Source organism: Hemitrygon akajei, chromosome 3 (assembly GCF_048418815.1).
Source record: "Hemitrygon akajei chromosome 3, sHemAka1.3, whole genome shotgun sequence".
Taxonomy (NCBI): Eukaryota; Metazoa; Chordata; class Chondrichthyes; order Myliobatiformes; family Dasyatidae; genus Hemitrygon; species Hemitrygon akajei.
The window spans coordinates 168,453,759-168,478,975 of record NC_133126.1 but is presented as its reverse complement, the minus strand read 5'-3'; the positions used below and the strand labels follow the sequence as shown (position 1 = coordinate 168,478,975).

At 41.7% G+C, this 25,217-nt stretch overlaps 1 protein-coding gene across 2 annotated transcripts in view; it reads right to left on the bottom strand.

The window, feature by feature from the left end:
• Positions 1-25,217, bottom strand: part of abcc5 (ATP-binding cassette, sub-family C (CFTR/MRP), member 5) — a 123,110-nt gene that overhangs the window by 58,023 nt on the left and 39,870 nt on the right. For both annotated transcript variants that reach the window (XR_012098393.1, XM_073041261.1), the window contains exons 13-14: positions 19,554-19,678; positions 14,153-14,225 (exon numbers count right to left, since the gene is read on the bottom strand). Coding sequence is in view for 1 of the 2 variants with exons in the window: in XM_073041261.1 (XP_072897362.1) it covers positions 14,153-14,225; positions 19,554-19,678 (198 nt within the window). In the remaining variant the exon portion in view is untranslated. The remainder of the gene's footprint in view (positions 1-14,152; positions 14,226-19,553; positions 19,679-25,217) is intronic.

Sequence of the window (25,217 nt, the reverse complement as noted above, 5' to 3'; positions counted from 1 at the left end):
AGAGGGGGTGTGAAATTAAATAAGTGAAGAATATGAGAAAAAAATTGCCAATGTAAATGAGAAACCACAAGTTTTCTATCGGTAAATATTTAAAAAGCTTCTACACAGAGATATTAGGACAAAAATTGTCTTCCACAATCTTTACTGTGGAAGGCACCAGCATTGTGCCAGATGTTAAAGGGTGTGAGGGAAGAGAGGTGAGTGCAGTTACTATTACAATGGAGCACAAAAAGCTGAAAGACTTAAGAGTACATAAGTCACTGCGCTCTACGATTCTGAAAGAGGGAGAGGTAGAGATTGTGGTGGTATTGGTTATGATCTTTCAAAAATCATTTGACACTGGCACGATGCCAGAGGACTGGAAAATTGCAAATGTCACCCAACTCTAAGAAAGGAGGAAGACAGCAGAAAGGAAATTATAGACCAGTTAGCCTGTCCTCAGTAGTTGGGAAGATGTTAGAGCCAATTGTTAAACATGAAGTTATGGAGTACCTGGTGACACAGAGGAAGATAGGACAAAGTCAGCATGGTTTCCTTAAGAGAAAATCTTGTCTGACGAACCTGTTGGAATTCCTTGAGAAGATTCAAGTAGGATAGATAAAGGGGATGCAGTGAATGTTGTATTTTTGGACTTTCAGAAGGCCTTTGACAAGCTGCCACACATGAGGCTGCTTACCAAGTTAAGAGCCCATGGTATTACAGGAAAGTTACTGACATGGTTAGAGCATTGGCTGATTAGTAGAAGGCAGTGAGTGGGAATAAAATAATCCTTTTCTGGTTGGCTGCCAGTGACTACTGGTGTTCCTCAGGGACCAGTGTTGGGACTGCTTCTTTTTATGCAGTACATCAATGATTTTGATGATGGAATAGATGGCTTTATTGCCAAGCTTGTAGATGATACAAAGCTTGGTGGAGGGGCAGGTAGTGTTGAAGAAACAGAAAGGTTGCAGAAGGTCTTGGACGGGCTGGAAAGTGGCAAATGAAATACAATGTTGGAAAATGCATGGTCATGCACTGCGGGGAAACATACAGGCTGTTTTCTAAACGGTGAAAAAATTCAGAAATGTAAGATGCAAAGGAACTTGGGAGTCCTTGTGCAGAACACCCTAAAGGTTAACTTGCAGGTAGAGTTGGTGGTGAGGAAGGCAAATAAAATGTCAGCATTAATTTCAAGTTAGAGGAACAACATCTTATATTCCATTTGGATAGCCTCCAGCCTGATGGCATGAACACTGATTTCACAAACTTCTGGTAATGCCCCCCACCCTCCTCTCCTTCACCACTTCCCATCTCCTTTTCCCTCTCTCACCTTATCTGCTTGCCTGCCATCACCTCCTTCTGGTGCACCTCCCCTTTTCTTTCTTCCATGATCTTCTGTTATTTTCACCGATAAACTTCTCAGCTCTTTACTTCATCTTCCCTTCAGATTTCACCTTGTGTTTCTCTCTTCCCTCTCCCCATCTTTTAAATCTACTCCTCAGCTTTTTTTTCCTCCAGTCCTACCAAAGGGTTTTGGCCAGAAACATTGACAGTACTCTTTTCCATAGATGTTGCCTGGCCTGCAGAGTTCGTCTAGCATTTTGTGTGTGTTGCTCGGATTTCCAGCATCTGCAGATTTTCTCTTGTTTGTGATTCATTTCAAGAGGTCTAGAATACAAGAGCAGGGATGTGATACTGAAACTTTATAAGGCACATCTTTTCTTAGATGAGGACCTCAAAATTGTGAACGGATTTGGGATCCTCAGCTGAGAAAAGATATGTGGGTATTGGAGAGGGTTCAGAGGAGGTTCACAAGGATGATTCCAGGAATGAAAGAGTTGTCATACGAGGAGAGTTTGATGGTTCTGGGTCCATACTCGCTGGAATTTTGCAGGATGAAGGGGGATCTCATTGAAACCTTTTGAATGTTGAAAGGCCTAGACAGAGTAGATGTGGAAAGGATGATTCCCATGGTGGTGGAGTCCAGGACAAGTGGGCACAGCCTGAGGGTTAGAGGGGTGTCCATTTAAAACAGAGATGCAGAGACATTTCTTTAGCTAGAAAGTAGTTAATTTTTGGAATTTGTTACTTCAGGCAGCTGTGGAGGCCGGGTTGCTGGGTGTATTTAAGACCAAGATTGATAGGTTCTTGATTGGACACAGCATCAATGATTACAGGGAGAAGGCTGGGGACTCGGGTTGAGGAGGGAAAAAACGATCAGCCATAATTGAATGGCAGAGCAGACTTGAAAGGCCAAATGGTTTAATTCGGCTCCTATATCTTATGGTCTAAAAATAGGAATTACACAATATTTAGAGAGTATTTTACATCAGTCCTTCCAAACTGATAGTCGAAATGGAGATAGCAAAGTCACTTTAACAGAGGTATTGGAAAAGTTGGCTGATGTTAAAGTGGTTAAGACACATCCTAGGATTTTGGGGAAGCAAACAAAATAATCACAGGGACATTGGCAATAATCTTTTAGTACTCCTTGGATAGAGGATAGTGCCAGAGGACTGGAGTTGCAAATGTTACTCCCCGAATCAAAACAAAAGTGATAAGGATAAGAGCAACTGCAGGCCAGTCAGCTTAATCACAGAGGTGGGAAAGCTTTTAGAAATGCTGATTTGGGAACTGATTGATAATGACCTGGAGGAAAATGAATCAATTATGGCAGATGATTGCAGATTTGTTAGGGCCAAATCTTGCTTAACAAATTTGACAGAAGGTTTTGATAACAATCAGAATTGATGATGGTAATACAGTCAATGCATTGTTGATTGACTTCCATAAAGCTTTTGACAAGTTGTCACATAACAGGCTTATAATTAATGTGACACTAAAGAGACACTGGATATAAAAGTGGCTCTGTTAAAGAAAGCAGAGTGAAGTGGTGAATCAGAAACCCGAGAAAATCTGCAGATACTGGAAATCCAGGTGACACACACAAAATGCTGGAGAAACCCAGCAGGCCAGGCAGCATCCATAGAAAAAAGGAAACAGTCAACGTTTCAGGCTGACACCCTTCATCAGGGCCAATTAAGACCGACAATCGCCGATTCATTCAGACCAAATTTTGCTTAACATATTTGACATAATTTTTTTTTATAAGAGTAACAATCCTGAGGAAGGGTCTGCCGAGTTCCTCCAGCATGTTGTGTGCATTGTGAGATGGTGAATGATTGCTTCTTGGATTAAAGGAAGGTAAAAACTAATGTTCTCTAAGGTCAACTTTTCTTTCTTACATTTAGAGTGGACAACTCTTACGTTATGGACAAGAAAAAATCTGCAGTTCGGGAAATCCAAGCGACACACACAAAATGCTGGAGGAACTCAGCAGGCCAGGCAGTATCTACAGAAAATAGTACAGTTGACATTTCGGGCCAATACCCTTCATCAGGACTGGAGGAAAAAAAAGATTGAGTCAGAGTAAGAAGGTGGGTGGGGGGAGGGGAGGAAGAAACAAAAGGTGATAGGTGAAACTGGGAGAGGGAGGGGTGAAGTAAGGAGCTGGGAATTTGATAGGTGAAAGAGATACAGGGCTGGAGAAGGGGGAACCTGATAGGAAAGGACTGAAGGCCATTGATAGAAAGAAAAGGGGAGGAGCACCAGAGGGAGGCGATGGGTGGTTAAGGATATAAGGTGAGAAAGGTAAAATGGGAACGCGGAATGGTAAGGGAGAAGTTCGAGAAACCAGTGTTGATGCCATCAGGTTGGAGGCTATCCAGACAGAATACAAGGTCTTCCTCCAACCTGAGTGTGGCTTCATTGTGATGGCAGAGGCAGCCATTGACTGACATGTTGGAATGGGAATAGGAAGTGGAATTAAAATGGGAGATCCAATTTTTACTGGCGACAAAGCATAGGTGCTCGGCAAAGTTGCCTCCCAATCTACATCCGGTCTCACTGATATACAGAGGGCTGCACTGGGAGCACCTGATACAGTAGATGACACCAACAGACTCATAGGTGAAGTGTCACCTCACCTGGAAAGACTGGGTCCTGAAAGTGGTCTAGGGGCAGGTGCAGCACTTGTGCTGCTTGCAAGGGTAAGTGCCAGGAGGGAGATCAGTGGCGGGATCCTGTTGGAGATGGCAGAAGTTACGGACGATTATGTGCTAAGCTGGTGGGTTGAGACGAGGACGAGGAATCCTATCCCTGGTGGGTGAGTGAGAGAATGGGGTGAGGGCAGACATTTTGGAATCGACGAGATGCAGTTGAGGGCAGCATTGATGGTGGAGGAAAGGAAGCACCTTTCTTTGGAGGAGGACGACATCTCCTTCGTTCTGGAATGAAAAGCCTCATCCTGAGAGCAGATGTGGCAGTGACGGAGGAATTGAGAGAAGGGGATAGCAGTTTTAGAAGTAGCAGAGTGGGAAGGGGTATTGTCCAGGTAGCTGTGAGAGTCAGTGGTTTTATAATAGATATTGATAGCTGTCTCCAGAGATAGAGACAGAGAGATTGAGAAAGGGGAGGGAGGGGTTGGAAAGGGACCAGGTTAATTTGAAGGCAGGGTGGAAGCTGGAGGCAAAGTTGATGAAGTCAAGAAGCTCTGCATGGGTGCAGGAAGCAGCACCAAAGTAGTCATCGATGTAGCGTAGGAAAATCTGGGCAGTGATACCATTGTAGGCTTGGAACATGGACTGTTCCACGTATCTGACAAACAGGCAGGCATAGCTGGGACCCATGCAAGTACCCATGGCTATATCTTTTGTTTGAAGGAAGGGGGAGGAGCCAAAGATAGAAAGAAACGGGGAGATTTGAGGCCTTCCTAGTGGGGGATGGAGGTGTATAGGGACTGGACATCCATACTGAAAATAAGATGATCGGGGCCAGAGAACTTGAAATCATTGAAAAGATCAAGAGTGTGTGAAGTGTCACGGATGTAGGAAGGGACTGAACCAGGGGGGATAAAACTGAGTCAAGGTATGCAGATACAAGTTCAGTTGGGCAGGAACAAGCAGAAACGATGGGTCTACCTGGACAGGCAAGTTTGTGGATCTTGGGTAGGAGGTGTGAGGTGAGGGAACTACGAGGTTGGTGGCAGTGGATGAGAGATCCCCAGAGTTAATAAGATCGATGATGGTGTGGAAGACAATAGCCTGGTGCTCTGTAATGAGGTCCTTTTCGAGGGATAAACAAGAGGAGCTGTCTGACAGTGGTCACCAGACCTTAGCAAGGTAGAAGTCAGTTTGCCAAACTACCACAGCACACCCCTTATGTGCTGGTTTGATGGTGAGGTTTGGATTAGCGCAGAGTAAGTGGAGACCAGTGCTTTCGGAAGGAGTGAGGTTGGAGTTGGTGAGAGGAGTGGTGAAGTTGAAATGGTTGATATCCCGCCGGCAGTTAGCAATGAAAAGATCTGGAACAGGCAGAATACCAGAGTGGGGTGTCCAGGAATGGGGGGGGTTTGAAGGGAGAAGGTGTCATCGGTGCAGGATGGAGATTCCTTACCAAAGAAGTAGGCCCGGAGATGGAGGTGGTAGAAGAACTCAGCATCATGGTGGGCATGGTACTCACCAAGGTATAGGCGCAGGGGGACAAAGGTGAGGCTCCTACCGAGGACAGAACATTTTGCCTCAGAGACAGTAAGGTAGGAGGGGATCATGAAGACCTGGTATAGATGAGAGCTGGGATCAGAGGAAGGGAAGGGAGTTGGTCGTGTCAGAAGAGAGGGGAAGGTTGGGGTGTTCAGGGAAAGAAGGACAACAGCAAGATGGAAGCTTTGAGGACCCAAGAGCTGGCGGTGGGACCTGAAGAGACGCAGGATTGCAGAGTGGTGGCAGAGGAAGGGGAGACAGGGATTCCAGCAGCAGCGTGTAAAGTCCCAGCCTGGAGGTGCTGTCTGTCAAGTTTGGAGTTGGAGTTGGAGATTGCATAATCGGCACTTTGAAGGAGTCCGAGATCATTGGAACCTGCATTGATGGTGGTGGAGTCCAGGATCTGAATCTGCTCGAGATCATTAGAACTGTTGAGATCTGCAGCAGGGATCAGGGACTGGAAACTTCCATGCCCGCCGGCACTGGAGACAGCAAGCTCTATAGTCTGTAATTGGGCGACTTTCTGATCCTTGCAGGACATGAGAAAGCTGAAGAACTGGTGACTGAAAGCATTGATCTGGTGGAGGATATAGTAGTGTACAGGTCCATTTTAGGCAGCAGAGAGAGAATCACAGAGTTGTGGAAGTGACTAGGATGGGACCCCAGGTGCCTTCTCCTGTCAGAAAGCATGTCGCATAGAATGCAGTGGGAGAAGCAGTCAATTGAATGTGAGTACCAGGAGTCCTCAAAGGGTCCAAATCGAGAGGTTTGAAAACAGATCTGGAAGCCATATGGTACAAGCTGGCGGCAAAGATATGTTCCCAGGAAATATAAGTGGCTGTGGTAGCTGATCTGGATGAACGCATGGTTGAAGAGTAGGAGGGCTGCAGAAATCACAGAGAGGAACAGTGAGAGAGGGGGGTTTCACTGAACTCCTGAAAGGAAGGTTTAAACTTTTTTAGGGTAGGCATCACTGGAAGAAACTTAGCAGCGTAGCAGTCCAATCACAAGCAAGAGAAAATCTGCAGATGCTGGAAATCCAAGCAACACACACAAAATGCTGGAGCTCAGCAGGCCAGGCAGCATCTATGGAAAACAGTAAACAGTCGACATTTTGGGTCGAGACCCTTCATCAGGACTGGAGAAAAAAAGATGAGTCAGAGTTAGAAGGTGGGGGAAGAAGAGGAAGCAACATAAGGTGACAGGTGAAACTGTGGTGGGGGGGGGGAGATGAGGGGTGAAATAAAGAGCTGGAAGGTTGATTGGTGAAAGAGATACAGAGCTGTTGAAGGGAGAATCTGATAGGAGAGGGCAGAAGGCGATGGAAGAAAGAAAAGGGGGAAGAGCACCAGAAGGAGGTGATGGGCAGGCAAGGAGATAAGGTGAGAGAGGGAAATGGGAATGGGGAATGGTGAAGGAAGGGGGGGTCATTACTGGAAGTTTGAGAAATCGATGTTCATGCCATCAGTTTGAGGCTACCCAGACCGAATACAAAGTGTTGCTCCTCTAACTTGAGTGTTGCCTCACACCAATAGTAGACGAGGCCACGGACTGACATGTCAGAATGGCAATGGGAAGTGGAATTAAAATGTGTGGCCACTGGGAGAACCCGCTTCTTCTGGCAGACGGAGCTTCGGTGCTTGGCGAAGCCGTCTCCCAATCTATATCAGGTCTCACCCAAAAAATCAGAAGGCCACACTGGGAGCACCAGATGCAGTAGATTCACGGGTGAAGTGTTGCCTCACCTGGAAGGACTGTTTGGGGCACAGTGAGGGAGGAAGTGTAGGGGCAGGTGTAGCACTTGTTCTGCTTGCAAGGATAAGTGCTGGGAGGCACTGGGGATGTAATTTACATTTTCTAAGTTTGTGGACGACAATACTTATCAGCATCAGGAACTGAGAAGAGTTAAATGATAGACTGCACAAGATATTAATAAGCTGTTGAAGCAGGTACACAGTTGGCCAACGTAATTTAATTTAGGGAAATGTGAAATGATACATTGTGTCAGGAAGAACGAGGACAGGCATGAAGGATACTGCTCTTAGAGGGGCAATGTGGAGATAAGGGTGCATCAATCAATGATGTAAATGGCTGCCTAGGCAGAGGCAATGGTACATATCACATACACAGGTCCAACAGATGCATGGAGTATAAAAGAAAGAGGTTATGCTGATCTTATATAAAATACTGATCTGGTCTCAGTTGAGGTATTGTGTTCAATTCCGTTTACCTCACTATATATGAAACCTGACAAAAGCATTAGAATCCAGAAAAGTTTTATAGGGTTGGATCCTGGGAAGGGGTTTAGAGTTAGAAGGATTGGTTAGCGAGTTTGGAATCATTTTATTTTGAAGGCCAAGAAATGACTTGACAGAAATATACAAACTTATAAGGCCATAAGATACAGGAGCAGAAGTAGTCCATTTAATCATGGGCTGATCCAATTCTTCCAGTCATCCAGTCCCCTGCCTTCTCCCCATACCCTTTGATGTCCTGGCTAATCAAGAACCTATCTATCTCAGCCTTAAATGCACCCAATGACTTGGCCTCCACAGCCACCCTCAGCCTCAAATAATTTCTCAGCACCTCTGTTTTAAATGGATGTCATTCAACCCTGAAGTCGTGCCCTCTTATCCAAGACTCCCCTACCATGGGAAATAACTTTGCCATATCTAATCTGTTCAGGCCTTTTAACATTCGGAATGTTTCGATGAGATTCCCCCCTCATTCTCCTGAACTCCAGGGAATACAGCCCAAGAGCTGCCAGACGTTCCTCATACGGTAACCCTTCATTCCTGGAATCATTCTCGTGAACCTTCTCTAAACCCTCTCCAATGTCAGTATATCCTTTCTAAAATATGGAGCCCAAAACTGCACACAATACTCCAAGTGTGGTCTCACGAGAGTCTTATAGAGCCTCAACACCATATCCCTGCTCTTATATTCTACACCTCCAGAAATGAACGCCATACCATTTAACCTCTTCAGCGCGTCAAATGATTGCATTTCTCACATTAATGGTTAAAAGATCGATTTTGCTGAATTGGAAGGAGATTAATCCTCCCACTACATTTCATTGGTTCTCTCAAACTATGTTATGTTTAAACTTAGAAAAAAATCAGAAGCGTTATATATCACCCTTCTATTATATTTGATCAGACTTGCAGGCTTTTTATTCAACACTTTTATATGATGTGATTTGACCTCTTTCCAAACCTACTTTTTCAGTGTTAATATATGTAGGGAGGTTCGGAGCGGATGACACTAATGGTCCTGTTTTTTTTTTGACGCTATAAACAGCCCACGTTCTTTTCCTTTCTTTTTTTCCTGTTAGGTTAGTTTAGTTCTTTTTTGAGGGTATATATATATTTTTTCTTTTTTTTCTTTTTTGTCTTTTTGGATATGTTAATCCTTTCTTTTATGAACTCTACATTTGTATTTTGAACATTTTTGGGAGGTTTATTACCTTTGTATTAACTGAAAAATAACTATATATGTTATCTATTAACAATGTAATCCCAACAATTGTGTAACAATACTATGTACTGTTATGAATGTGAAGCAACTCTGAGGGGCCGAAGGGTACAAAGTCGCCCCCTCCTTTTTGAGAATTGCAAGATCGCTATTAATTCGGGTCTGAGACCCAGGAAATGCGAGACGTCCAGAATACACAAGGTTTGGAATGTGTCCTGACCTCAGCAAAACGGAACCACTGATAACGGCTATTGTCTCTTGGAGACAGAATTGTGTATTGAGTACTGTACTATTCATTGGAAACCCTCAGGGGACAACCAGAGTGGTCTGGTTGAGGGATTGCATCATCCCAACCTGATTGACATCTGAGACCCCGTGAGTAAGGATAAAAGAGGAGTCTGGGGAACAACCCCTTTAGACGCACCAGGAGAAACGCTGGAAATCCAGTGACAGTGTTTTATAGCAAAAGCCGGTGGAGGCTCGTGTGCGTCCTCCCTTGCCAGGGTGGCGGGCTCACCACAGAAGAACGGTTTAGCTAAAGGAGAGGCCACAAGTGAACGGCCACACCAACGGGACTCCGGACGGATCGAAATCTTAAAAGGAAAGCCGGCAAGTTTTTTCTCCAAATCTCTCTCTCTCTCCAACCATTGCAACACAGCGGTCCCCAAAGGCTGCAGCCTGCATGAACTGAGTGACTTTTATATTTCCATCGGACAATACATTATCCCCTAGACAACGATAGAGCTATTTCTTCTTATTATTATACCCACACTTTTAGATTTAGTATTGACGACGTATATTATCTGTATATTTGCATTGATATTATTTGTGTATTTTTACTAATAAATACTGTTAAAAATAGTATCATCAGACTTCAACTGACGTCTCCATCTTTGCTGGTAAGTGACCCAGTTACGGGGTTCGTAACAGTATATCTATTATTTTGATATTAATAAAAAGATTGATAAAGAAAGAAAGGAAGAAAGAAAGAAAGAAATGAACACTAACATTGTATTCGCCTTCTGCACCACCAACTTAACCTGAAGGTTAATCTTTAGGGAATCCTGCACAAGGACTTCCAAGTCCCTTTGCATTTCTGCATTTTGAATTCTCTCCCCATCTAAATAATAGTCTGCCTGTTTATTTCTTCCGCCAAAGTGCATAACCATACATTTTTCAACGTAGTATTTAATTTGCCAGTTCTTTGCCCATTCCCCTAAACTATTTAAGTCTCTCTGCAGGCTTTCTCTTTCCTCAACATTACTCGCTCCTCCACCTATTCTTTGTATAATTGGCAAATTTAGCCACAAATCGAGTAATTCCATAGTCCAAATCATTGACATACATTGTAAAAAGCAGCGGTCCCAACACTGACCCCTGTGGAACTCCACTGGTAACTGGCAGCCAGCCAGAATAGGATCCCTTTATTCCCACTCTCTGTTTTCTGCCAATCAGCCAATGCTCCACCCATACTAGTAATTTCCTTGCAGTTCCATGGACTTTTATCTGGCTAAGCAGCCTCATGTGCGGCACCTTGTCAAAGGCCTTCTGAAAGTCCAAGTACACCACATCTACTGCATCTCCTTTGTCAACCCTGCTTGTAATTTCCTCAAAAAATTGTAGTAGGTTTGTCAGGCAGGATTTTCCTTTCAAGAAATCATGCTGGCTTTGGCCTATCTTATCATGTGTTTCCAGGTACTCTGTAATCTCATCCCTACAATCAATTCCAACAACTTCCCAACCTCTGATGCCAGGCTAACAGGTCTATAGTTTCCTTTCTGCTGCCTCCCACCCTTCTTAAATAGTGGAGTTACATTTGCAATTTTCCTGTCATTCGGTACAATGCCAGAATCTATCGATTCTTGAAAGATCATTGATAATGCTTCCGCAAGCTACTTCCTTCAGAACCCAAGGGAACCAGAACCCATCAGGTCCAGGAGATTTATCCACCCTCGGACCATTAAGCTACCTGAGCACTTTCTCAGTCGTAATTGTCACTGCACATACTTCACTGCTCTGACACTCTTGAATGTCCGGGTATACTGCAGGTGTCTTCCACTGTGAAGACTGATGCAAAATATGCATTCAGTTCCTCTGCTATCTCTGCGACTCTCATTACAATATCTCCAGTGTCATTTTCTATTGGTCCTATATCTACCCTCAACTCTCTTTTCCCTTTTATATACTGTACTTAAAAAAGCTTTTAGTATCTTCTTTGATGTTAGTCGCCAGCTTCCTTTCATAATTCATCTTTTCCTTCCTAATGTCCTTCTTGGTTTCCTTCTGCAAGTTTTTAAAAGTTTCCCAACCCTTTATCTTCCCACTAGCTTTGGCTTCCTTGTATGCCCTCTGTTTTGCTTTTACTTTGGCTCGGACTTCACTTGTCAGCCATGATAGTGTCCTCCTCCTCTTTTAAAATTTCTTATTTGGAATATATCTGTCTTGCACTTCCCTCATTTTTCACAGAAACTCCAACCACTGCAGCTCTGCTGTCTTTCCCGCTAGTGTCCCTTTCTAAGTCAACTTTAACCAGTTCCCCTCTCATGCCATTGTAATTTCCTTTATTCCGCTGAAATACTGACACACTGGAATTTAGCTTTTTCTTCTCAAATTTCAAAGTGAACTTGATTATATTGTGATCACTGTTCCCTAAGGGTTCCTTATCCTTAAACTCTCTTATCACCTCCGAATCATTGCACAGCATCCAATCCAGCATCGTCAATCCCCTTGTGGACTCAACAACAAGCTGTTCTAAAAAGCCATCCCTTAGACATTCTACAAATTCTCTCGAGATCCAGTACTGGCCTGCTTTTCCCAATCCACTTTCATGTTAAAATCTGCAACAATTATGACGTTGCCCTTCTGAGACGCCTTTTCTCTCTCCTGCTGCAATTTGTAATCCACATCCCGGCTGCTGTTAGGGTCCTTTTACCCTTACCATTTCTTAACTCAACCCACAGAGACTCTACATCTTCCAATCCAATGTCATCCCTTTCTAATGATTTAATACAATTTCTTATACACAGGGCCACACCACCCCCTCTGCCTACTAACCCATCTTTCCGATACACCATATATCATTGGATGTTCAACTCCCAATGGCAGGCATCCTTTAGCTAAGTTTCAGAGATGGCCGCAATGTGATACTTGCCAATCTGTAGCTGAATTTCGAGATCGTCCATTTTATTTCTTATGCTGCATGGATTCAAATATAACACTCTCAGTTCAGTATTTGTTGCTTTCCGTTTTAACTGCACCACATCTCTATAGCCCTGTAAATCATCCCACTGGCTGTGATTATATCTCCTGCCTGTTCTATCATCTCTGTTGCATGCTATCTTTGATTTATTTCTGCTTTCCCCTTCCTCAGTTCTATCAGTCCGCTTCCCAAACCCCTGCCGAATTAGTTTAAACATTCCCTAACAGCTCTATTAAACCTGCCTGCTAGGATATTGGACCTTTTTGGGTTCAGATGTAACCCGGCCTTTTTGTACAGGTTGTGCCTCCCCCAGAAGAGGCCCCAATGATCCAGGAACCGGAAGCCCTGGCCCCTAAATCAGTCTCTCAGCCATGCATTAATATGCCTGATCATGCCATTCTTGCTCTCGTTAACACATGGCACAGGCAGCAATCCTGAGGTAACAACCCTGGAGATCTAGCTTTTCAGCTTCTTACCCAATTCCCTGAATTCTCTCTTCTTCCTCTGTCATTGGTACCAACATGTACCAAGACTTCTGGCAGTTCACCCTCTCCCTTCAGAATACTCTGCACCCGATCCGAGACATCCTGTACTCTGGCACCTGGGAGGCAAAACACCGTGCGGGTATCTCTATCAGGCTGACAGAACCTCCTGTTCGTTCCCCTCACTATGGAACCCCCTCTGACTTATCATAGAAAAGATGTGTTGAAACTGGAGAGGGTTCAAAGAAGGTTCACAAAAATAATTCCAGGATTGAATGGCTTGTGATATGAAAAGTGTCTGACGGCTCTGGGCCTGTATTCACTAGAATTCAGAAGAATGAGGAGTGACCTCATTGAAACCTATCAAATGGTGAAAGGCCTTGATAAAGTGGATGTGGAGAGGATGTTTCCTATGGTGAGAGAGTCTAACACCAGAGGACACAGCCTTAAAATGGAGTGGCATCCTTTTAGAATGGAGATAAGGAGTAATTTCTTTAGTCAGAGAGTAGTGAATCTGTGGAATTATTTGCCACAGCCAGTTGTGGCAACCAAGTCTTCATGTACATTTAATCGAGAGGTTGATAGATTCTTGACTGGTCAGGGCATGGAGGAATACGGGAAGAAGGTTGGTGATTGGGGCTAATAGGAACATTGGATCAGCTATAATGAAATGGCAGAGCAGACTTGATGGGCCAGATAGCCTAATTCTGCTTCTATATCTCGTGGTCTTATGAACCATAGCAAAGGAACAAAATTATCCAAAAACTTTTGCCACTAAATTCTGTATATATTTTACCCTGTAAAAGAGTGGAGAATTACAGAAGGACCATGGAATTTTTCTACTTTGTTAAAGCTGATGCTTTGAGTCTGTGTTTTCAATCAGTTCACAGGCAAGAGTTTTACTTCAGTTTCTGTGGACCTCTTCAAGTATTCACTCTTAAAGGATATTCAAGGATTACTATACTCAAGCAATATGAAATAAGAATAAACAAGAGAAAATCTGCAGATGCTGGAAATCTGAGCAACACACACAAAATGCTGGAGGAACTCAGCAGGCCAGGAAGCATCTATGGAAAAAAGTACAGTCGACGTTTTGGGCCAAAACAGTTTGGCAGGACTGGAGATAAAAAAGCTGAGGAGCAGATTTAAAAGGTGAGGGAGGGGAGAGAGAAACACCAGGTGATAGGTCTCAAAGAGTTGCAGAGCAGCAGGGATCACAGAGGGGTAGCAGTGAGACACAGTTTCACTGAAGTCCCGTCGAAGGGAAGATTTAAACTTCTTGTCAATCAACAGGTGCTGCTTGCCCAACCAAGTTCCAGCAGGAAATGCGTTCCTGCAAATTATTGCTGCCTAAGCAACTAGCTGTCCTTAGAATTTTCTGGTTTTAATTTCATTAAAACTGTAGATGCAGAAAATCTGATTTTCAGTTCAGCTAAGCATAATATAGGTACAGCAAACAAAAAGAGCACATTTCATACCTGTGTCAAATCTCCATTGGGCAATACTGCAAGATCTTGCTTAAGGCAGCATACAGAAAGAACATTATTATATCTGTGTTGAAGTAAGAGAAAAAATTTAATCTTATTACATTAAATGTAGTCACGTTTAAAATATTCACAAGAACATTTATGCTCTATATTTAATCAATTAAGTGGAACAAATGTTCACAAAGACTGCTTGCATCAAAGAGCTGGTTAACAAGCAAACAGTTCCGAAGAACCACATAAGCCACGTTGCAATCCAGTGTTTGCACATTTTTTGACGGAATAGATGCTTAGTTTACACCAAAGAAGTTACTTTAAATTAAGTGGCCTTTGCAGATGTGAAATGTTGCAGGTGCAACTAATACAGTCCTTTAAAAGTTTGAAGCTCATGAACCTGATTTACAGAGCAGTTTGAATTTTTCTTTTAAAATGGCCAAATTCAACATGAAGAGATTTACAGCAGCTATCTATATAGGTTTCGGGGTCTTTCTGGAAATTAAATGCAAGTCTTTACAACAATTAGACTTGTAAAGCCTAATTATGCAAAGCCTTATTAGAAGGATCAACTTTTACATCCTAATTGTTAGCTTAAGAATCCACCAACCTTAATCTGATCTTGTACTTCTCCACTCTTCACTCCACTATGCTCTTTCAAGAGTTGAAATTGCTCCATTTTCACTAACTCTTTGATTTCTCCACCAGCAGGATTAGACTGCTGTCAGAATTGCATTAAGATTTATCTGGATCAGCTAGCTTATTGCTACAAGTTTAAAGGTAACTTTTTATAGCTCATAACCTTTCATGCAATTATTGTAGTTATTAACTAAGTACCTGGAAACTTAAACTTTTACGCTGGGGAAGTCTGGGTCAAAAGCCACCTTCTCCTGCAAAAGTAAAGTGCCTTGGCTGCTCTAAATCTTAAATGAGAACAGTTTATGTAGGTCAGGCAGCTTTTGTGGACTATTCTACTGGAAGGCAAAATACTTGAAAGGTGAACAGTTCTTTCTCAACAAATGTTGCTTGATCTCTTAAACATTTCCAGCATTTTCTGTTTGTTCATTTTGGGCTGTTTCTTTACTGAGTCTTAGAAAAACTACTGTCTGTTGGAAACTTGATTTTGTTCTGGCCTATTGCTTGCCCTTGGTTTTAGCTCTGCTGCCATGAAAATTTCACTGCATGCTACAAGATAGTTCATCTTTACTTGCTTACTTTTGAAACACTTGCTCAACCTGTGCACCCTCATATTGACTTTTCAAGCAGTCTTTTTCTCCATTTTCTACTCTTCATCTTCTATGGAAAATGTGCAGCACTCAACCAATTACTTCTAATTGCTCCTGGACTCACTGTACCTCACTAATCTCTAGATCCAGCACACTCGTCTCAGGCTTGCCAAATATTTACGTCTTTATTTTTATCTTTATTTAGAGATACAGAATGGTAATAGGCTCTTCTGGCCCAACAGTGCTATTTATTCTTCATATGGACCATTCTAATCAGCAGGCACAATGGGAGACTATTAACTTTCATAGGTAGGAAAAGGGAGGAGGTCCTGAAAACCTAACTATAGGGAGTTAGGAAGAAAGTTGAGAAGCAGGACCTCAAAGGTAGTAATCTCGGGATTACTGCCTGTGCCACCTAACAGTCAGTATAGGAATAGAGTGAGGTGGAGGATAGCTGCGTGGCTGAGGGATTGGAGCAGGGGTCAGGGATTCAGATTTCTGGATAATTTGGACCTCTTTTGGGGCACGTGTGTCCGGTACAAAAAGGACAGGTTGCACTTGAATCCCAGGGGTACCAATATCCTGGCAGGGAGGTTTGCTAAGGCTATTGGGGAGACTTTAAACTAGAATTGCTGGGGGGGGGGGGGGGGTGCAAACTGAATTGATGTGACAGAGGAAAGGGAGATTGTCTCACAAATAGAGAGAGCTTGGAGACTGCGAAAGGGAGGATAGGCAAATAATAGAGAAGGTAGGTGCTCAGACCAATGGTTTGAGATGTGTCTATTTTAATGCAAGCAGTACTATGAACAAAGCTGATAGCTTAGAGCACGGGTTAGCACTTGGAGCTATGATGTTGTGGCCATTACAGAGACTTGGATGGCTCAGGGGCAGAAATGGCTACTTAAGAGTGCCAGACTTTAGATGTTTCAGGAAGGACAATGAGGGAGGCAAAAGAGGTGGGGGCGTGGCACTGTTGATCAGAGATAGTGTTATGGCTGTAGAAAAGGAGGAAGTCATGGAGGGATAGTCTACAGAGTCCCTGTGGGTGGAAGTTAGGAATAGGAAGGGGTCAATAACTCTACTGGGTGCTTTTTATAGACTACCAAATAGTAACAAGGACATCGAGGAGCAGATGGGGAGACAGATTCTGCAAAGGTGTAATAATAACAGGGTTGTTGTAGTGGGAGATTTTAATTTCCCAAATATTGATTAGCACCCTCCTAGAGTGAGGGGTTCAGATGGGGTGGAATTTGTTAGGTGTGTTCAGGAAGGTTTCTTGACACAATATGTAGGTAAGCCTACAAGAGGAGAGGCTGTACTTGATCTGGTATTAGGAAATGAACCTAGTCAGGTGTCAGATTTCTCAGTGGGAGAGCATGTTGGAGATAGTGAACACAATTCTATCTCCTTTGGCATAGCATTGGAGAGGGATAGGAACAGACACGTTAGGGAAGCGTTCAATTAGAGTAAGGGGAAATACGAGGCTATCAGGCAGGAACTTGGAAGCATAAATTGGAAACAGATGTTCTCAGGGAAACATACAGAAGAAATGTGTTAAATGTTCAGGGGATATTTGCGTGGGGTTCTGCATAGGTACCTCCCAATGAGACAGAGAAAGGATGGTAGGGTACAGGAAGTGTGGTGTATAAAGGCTGTTGTAAATCTAGTCGAGAGGAAAAGAGCTTACGAAAGGTTAAAAAAAAACTAAGTAATGATAGAGATCTAGAAGATTATAAGGCTAGCAGGAAGGAACTAAAGAATGAAATTAAGAGAGCCAGAAGGGGCCGTGAGAAGGCCTTGGCAGACAGAATTAAGGAAAACCACAAAGCACTCTACAAGTACATGAAGAGCAAGAGGATAAGACGTGAAAGAATATGACCTATCAAGTGTGACAGTGGGAAAGTGTGTATAGAAACAGAGGAGATGGCAGAGGTACTTAATGAATACTTTGCTTCAGTATTCACTATGGAAAAGGATCTGGGCGATTGTAGGGATGACTTGCAGTGGATTGAAAAGCTTGAGATGTAGATATTAAGAAAGAGGATGTGCAGGAGCTTTTGGAAAGCATCAGGTTGGGTAAGTCACTGGGACTGGACGGGATGTACCCGAGGCTACGGTGGGAAGCGAGAGAGGACATTGTTGAGCCTCTGGCGATGATCTTTGCATCATCAATGAGGGCAGGAGAGGTTCCAGAGGATTGAACGGTTGCAGATGTTGTTCCCTTGTTCAAGAAAGGGAGTAGAGACAGCCCAGGAAATTATAGGCCAGTGAGTCTTACTTCAGTGGTTGGAGAAGATCCTGAGAGGCAAGATTTATGAACATTTGGAGGGGCATAATATGATTAGAAATAGTCAGCATGGCTTTGTCAAAGGCAGGTCGTGCCTTACAAGCCTGATTGAATTTTTTGAGGAGTGACTAAACACATTGATGAAGGTAGAGCTGTAGATATAGTGTATATGGATTTCAGCAAGGCATTTGATAATGGCATGGGATCCTAGGGGACATTGCTTTGTGGATCCAGAACCGGCTTGCCCACAGAGTGGTTGTAGATGAGCCATATTCTGCATGGAGGTCGGTAACCAGTGGAGTGCCTCAGGGATCTGTTCTAGGACCCCTACTCTTTGTGATTTTTATAAATGACCTGGATGAGGAAGTGGAGCGATGGGTTAGTACATTTGCTGATGACAGAAAGGTTGGGGGTGGTGGGAGGGAATGGTGCAAGACAAAAGGAGATGGTGGAGTAAGGTAGAAAAGGGGGAGGGAGATGGGCAGATAGAGACAGACAGACATACTTTATTGATCCTGAGGGAAATTGGGTTTCGTTACAGCTGCACCACCAAGAATAGTAAAGAAATATAGCAATATAAAACCACAAATAATTAAATAATAAGTTAATCATCCCAAGTGGGAAAATAAGTCCAGGACCAGCCTATTGGCTCAGGGTGTCTGATACTCCGAGGGAGGAGTTGTAAGGTTTGATGGCCACAGGTAGGAATGACTTCCTATGATGCTCAGTGTTACATCTCGGTGGAATGAGTCTCTGGCTGAATGTACTCCTGTGCCTAACACAGGAGAACTAAAGAAAGAAAAGCAAAGTTTGGGGAAAAGGGAGAAATCAAAGAAAAAGAGAAAGGAAAACATACACAGTAAAAGAAGAGCAAGATGTATATCCACACCTTGCTAACCTGCTGCTCCACATTGGCACTCCTGCACCTTGAAGTTCAGTGGTGCATGGTCCTCTGTCTGTGGAGTTCAGACGCCAAGCCACCCTGACTAAGGTGGATGGAGGGTATAGTGTGGTGCTTTTCTGATTGCGCTCTATTGATTTTAATATCATTTAAATGTCTCTGCTAATCAAAGTCATAGAAAAACTTACTGAAACTTAATGAAATAATTAAAAGTTAAATTGTCTAACAAAAAATATAATCAATGCCCCATTTAACTCTTTATATTATAATCCTCTGTCCAAAAATTCCCACTGAAATCAAATAGACCTCAACTTTGGGATGGCAATTCTCTCACATAGTGCTGAAGAATCTCGACAGTACTTTCTACAGCTGCATGGAGTACACCTATAGAAGAACTGAGGGCTTCAGCTACCTAATCTGTAAGTCTCAGATATTTGCATTTTACAGTGTAGGTTCAGGTTCAACAGATTAAAGGTCAGCAAGAGATTTTCTGACTATGATACAAATAGAACAAATCAAAGTATCAAAGAGAAATAGCAAGGAAGCATAGAAGGATGGTGTGGTCAAGCACATTAAAGTGTGCAAATGACAAGGATATTTCATCACATCTGGTCAGGCGTTATCTCTAACATAGATAAGGAATTTTTCAATGTTTTGTACTTGTTCCAGAACACTTACATGGTTCAAAATCCACCCTCATTGCCATACTAATCATTTGTGAACTAATAAAAATAAACATTCAATCAAATCCAGGATGATTTTGAAATCTTGTTTGATGTGCCTTGACCATTTTCCTTCCACTGAAAGACCATAATGCGTGTGTCCAGCAAGAAATCACTGGCCTGAAAAATTTCCTTCAACACAGAAACTACCTTACCTCCAGATTATTGATGGCAATTTCTGTGTTTAACTAATTGATAACATTATGCTTTGAATACTTAAATTTGACCAACAATTGCCTTAGTAATTCCTAATATTTTTTTTTACCTTTCTTCATTGTATGCTTTGTTAAACAGAATATTCTCTCTAACAGTGGCACTTTGAATCCATGCTTGTTGAGCCACGTAGGCAAAATTTCCATCAACTGCAATACTTCCTTCTATCAGGGTCATCTGGATAATAAATGAAAATTCATGTTTTCAAGGGCGAGGTGAAAATAGGCGAAGGAGCAAAAAAGAACACATCTAATAACTTATAATCATACCTCCTTCCACTTTCCTTTGCTACTTGAGTTATTATCTCTAAAGAAATCCATTTCCAAAATTGTATCAAATGTTATTCCCAATCATGCAAATGATTTTCATACTTGCTTACTTTAAAGATTTGAACTACAGCACGTGTGGAATTCACAAGCACTAAACAACTCCAGAAATTTTTGGGAATGCCAACTAGTTTTTCATATACAGTGGTGCTAGAAAGTTTGTGAACCTTGTAGAATTTTCTCTATTTCTGCATAAATATGACCTAAAATGTGATCAGAACTTAATTCAAGTCCTAAAACTAGAAAAAGGGAACCTAATTAAATACAAAACACATTCTACTTTTTCATTCATTTATGAGAAAAATGATACAATACTACATGTATTTGTTGGAACAAGTATGTGAACTTTGCTTTTTGTGACGGGGGGGAGGGGGCAGAGGAGTGTGTCCCCTTTTGCACAGCAATAACTTCAACCAAACATTTCTAGTAACTGTTAAATCAGTCCTGCACATTGGCTTGGAGGAACTTAGGCCATCCCTCCTTACAAAACTCTGGGATGTTGGTGGGTTTCCTTGCATAAATTGCAGACTTCAGGTCCTGCCATAATATTTCTGTAAAATTAAGGTCAGGACTTTGACTTGGCCATTCCAAAACACAAATTTTCTTCTTTTTAAACCATTCTGTTACTGATTTACTCTTGTCTTTCAGATCACTGCATCTGAAAGTTGCATCATCCAACTTCTATTAAGCTTCAGGTGATGGACTGCTACCCTGACATTCTCCTGTAAAATGTCCTGATACAATTTTGAATTCATTGTTCCCTCAACAACTGCGAACTGTCCAGGCCTTGAAGCAGCAAAGCAGCCCCAATAAAAGACACTCCTTCCACTAAGCTTCACAGTTGGGATGAGGTTTTGGTTGGTGTTCAGTGCCCTTTTCCCTCTAAGCATAGCAGTGTGCATTTCTGCCAGTAAGTTCAACTTTTGTCTCACCTGTCCACATAACATTGTCCCAGAAGCGGTGTAGAATATCCAGGTGGTCTTTTGCAAACTTGAGATGTGCACCAATGTTTGTTTTTTTTTGGAGAGCAGTAGTTTCCTCTGTGGTGTCCTTCCACTGACACCATTCTTGTTCAGTGCTTTTCTTATAGTGGACACACAAGCAAAAACTTTAGCAAGTTCCAGAGATTTCAGCAGGTTTTTTCGGTTCTTTTTCACCACCTTCAGCTATTGAGCTATTGGAGTGATCTTTGCAGGATGCCCACTCCCAGGGTAAGTAGCCACAGTACTGAGTTCCCTCCATTTGTAGACAATCTCTCTTAATGTGGACTGATGAATACTCAGGTCTTTAGAAATACTTTTGTAGCCTTTTCCAGCCTCATGTATTTCTACAATTTGTCTTCCCAGGTCCTCTGAAAGTTGTTTTGATAGAACCATGTTGCACATAAACAGATCTTTCGTGAGAAGAGTGGGGTCTGTCTTCTTGAGAACAGCAAGCTCTGTCAGTAACTTTACTTTGTATTTTTTTTAAAAAAATAGGGCAGGGCACCTCTACAACCCCCACCTCCAATCTCATCTCATTGATTGGAACACCCGACTCCAAATAGCTTTTGTAGAAGGCATTACCCCAGAGTTTCACATACATTTTTCAACAAATACATGTAATATTGGATTTTTTTCTCAATAAATAAATGAATCTCTTTATCTTGTTTTACTACTTACATGAAGATCTGATTACATTTTAGGTCATATTTATGCAGAAATAGAAAAAATTCGACAGATTTCACACACTTTCTAGCACCACTGTATCTGAGCTCAAGATCTGTTAACAATATGACAGGAGATCAAGCTTTCCTCATCCATCCAGTTCAGATACTGTATTTGTTCAGACCATTATTTGAATAATCAGTTAAGCACAACATTAACTCTCTTTAGGAACTGGAAGCTGTTCTGGTGACAGTTATTCTGCAGGCAGCATTATAGCATTGCTGGTATTATACATATTGGTGCAATGGTTGAAAAGATGCAATTTTTTAAGGTTTTACATCAAATGAATAAAACAAATGTCAACCAGGCGTTCAGAATGATTAGTCATATGTTTATTAGTAACTATTTCTTAGGAATGGTTCATGAAAATATAATCATCTGGAGTCCAAAGCCTTTTCTTTAAAATAAAGTCTTATGGCCAGGGTGGATGAAATATAGAATCATATAGTCAATAGTAATGAAGCTACACGGGCCAATCTGCTTGTATCAGCACTTTGAAAGAAAGAGCCAGTTAGTCCGAATTACCTCCTCCTTCTCCAAAAGGATTACAAATTTTTTCTTCTCAAGTGGCTATCTGAATCCATTTTAAAACTTACAATCATCTTTGTAAGTTTTTACGAAGTTTTTGTAAACTTACATCTTTGTAAGTTTTTGGTTATCTATTTAGCCTTGTTCATCTTCCATGATTCCTAAAACATCTCCCCCTAAATGTTTTCTTCATCCAAAGCAAATTTAGACAATTACCAAGCATAATTCTGATTTAACTACATGGAACTCTCTTGCACATCAATTTTCTTTGAGTACAGTCACAAAAATATCATACTCTAGATTTTGATTTATAAATCAATGATATGCCAATACCAGAACTTTCAATGCAGTCTTGCACTAACTAGATTTTTGAAGAAATAATCTACAATCATATCATCCCTACTCAATGCCACCACCCAATTCATTCTAGCACACATCAACTGACATACTTCCACATTATGTGTATTTTACATTATTTGATGCTATATTCAACATACTAGATTTACCTGCCTGTATCATTTCAGCAAAGTAAACTTTATTTATCCTTGGAATCTGGCCTCTCCTGTCCTTTGCATTCCCACCAATTCACTGCCCGAGTAAAACTCCTCAATCCCATCAACTAAGGGAACCTAGTCATTCCTTGCCATTCCCTCTCAGCCCTTTATAATTTTATACACCTCATTTAAATCTTCCCTCAGTCACCCCTCTTTGCAAAAGAACATTAACTTATCAGAGTCCTGATGAAGGGTCTTGGCCCAAAACATCAAATGTTTACTATTTTACATAGAGTTTGCCTGAAGTGCTTAGTTCCTCCAGCATTTTGTATGTGTTGCTTTCGGACTTCCAGCATCTGCAGATTTTCTCTTGTTTGTGATTAGCTTATCTCATCTTTCCTCAAACTGGCTGCCATCATATACCCAATGAGTCATACTGTATGCAAGTGTAGTCTGCAATAACTTTTGAGAACATATTCTATACATCCATCGTTACTCTTTTCTCAAGGTACAGCAATTGAACCTACAGTGCCTATAAAAAGTATTCATCCCTCTTGGAAGTCTTCATGTTTTATTGTTTTACAACATTGAATCACAGTGGATTTAATTTGGCTTTTTTGACACTGATGAACAGAAAAAGTCTCTTCAGTGTTAAATTGAAAACATATCTCTACAATGTAATCTAAATTAATTACAAACATAAAACACAAAATAATTGAGTGCATAAGTATTCACCCCCTTCAAGTCAGTATTTAATAGATGCACCTTTGGCAGCAATTCAGCCTTGAGTCTGTGTGGAAAAGTCTATCAGCTTTGCACATCTGGGCACTGCAATTGTTCCACATTCTTCTGTACAAAATTGCTCAAGCTCTGTCAGATAGCATGAAGATCGTGAGTGAAGTCTCTTCAAGTCCAGTTACAAATTCTCAATTGGATTGAAGTATGGACTCTGAATTGGCCACACCAGGACATTAACTTCATTGTTTTTAAGCCATTCCTGTGTAGCTTTGGCTTTATGCTTGGGGTCATTGTCATGCTGGAAAACTAATCTTCTCCCATGTTGCAATTCTCTTGCAAACTACAGCAGGTTTTCCTCCAGGATTTCCCTGTATTTTGCTGCAATCATTTTACCCTCTACCTTCACAAGCCTTCCAGGGCCTGCTGCAGTGAAGCATCCCCACAGCATGGCCCAGCCACCACCATGCTTCACAGTAGGGAGGGTGTGTTTTTGATGATGCACAGGACACAGCGTTTAATCTGATGACCAAGAACCTCAATTTTGGTTTCATCAGACCATAGAACCCTCTTCCAGCTGACTTCAGAGTCTCCAACATGCCTTCTGGCAAACTCCAGCTGAGATTTCATGTGAGTTTTTCTCCCCCCCAAGAGTGGCTTTCTTTTTGCCACTCTCTCATAAAGCTGCAACTGGTGAGACACCTGGGCAACAGTTGTTGCAAGCGTAGTCTCTCCCATCTCAGCCACTGAGGCTTGTAACTCTTCCAGAGCTGTCATAGGTCTCTTGGTGGCCTCCCTCCCGAGTCTCCTTCTTGCATGATCACTCCTTTTTTGAGGACAGCCTGCTCTAGGCAGATTTACAGCTGTGCCATGTTCTTTCCATTTCTTGATGATTGACTTAACTGTACTCAAAGGGATAGTCAGTGACTTGTAAATTTTTTTTACCCATTTTTTGACTTGTGCTTTTTAATAACTTTTTTGCAAGTTGCTTGGAGTATTCTGTTTTCATGTTGTAGTTTTTGCCAGGATACTGATTCACTAGCAGTTGGACCTTCCTGATACAGGTATATTTTTACTACAATCAATTGAAACATATTGACTGCACAGATCTCCAAAAACAGATCACCATTTAACTAATTATCTGATTTCCAAAACCAATGGGCTGCAGCAGTAATGATTGGTGTGTCCATATTAAAGGGGTGGGGGGAAATACTCATGCAATCAATAATTTCATGTTTTATATTTGTAATTAATTTAAATCACTTTGCAGAGATCTGTTTTCAATTTGACATGAAAGAGTCTTTTTCTGTTGATCATTGTCAAATAAGCCAAATTAAATCCACTGTGATTCGATGTTGTAAAACAATAAAACACGAAAACTTTTGGTTTGGGGGGGGTGAATATTTTTTTTTTTTAAATATATATAGGCACTGCAAACTTTATCATTTGTTTTACCTGTATCTCTCTTCCACAGATCTCACTTTACAAGAGGAGAGTTATTAACTGCTTTTGAAACCCTAAATGAACTCAAGCTACATGACTACTTTTTTTTCTTAACACAACTTAGCTACTCCCAGAATGAATAGTTTATTTGACTTTTATCAAGTATTTGAGTACTGTAATAGGCTTATGGAATGAACTGGAAAACTTCAAAATCTATTGCGTTTTCTCTGCTTCCTTTATTTTTTTCAATGTTTATTTGAAATAATTTTCTGAATAATGCTGAAAGACATTCAGCTAAGAGCAGTCCATGTTTTATCACTGCCATGTGTTGTTACATAGAAATTTTTAAGTCATATTGGAAATCAGGCTAGCTGACCAACTGCTATATTGCCAGACTCATCGTTGATCCAGTAGTGCAGCAACAACATGAAAAAATGATTCAAATGCACTTCATACCCTGTCTTCAACTTTACAGTATTGAGGG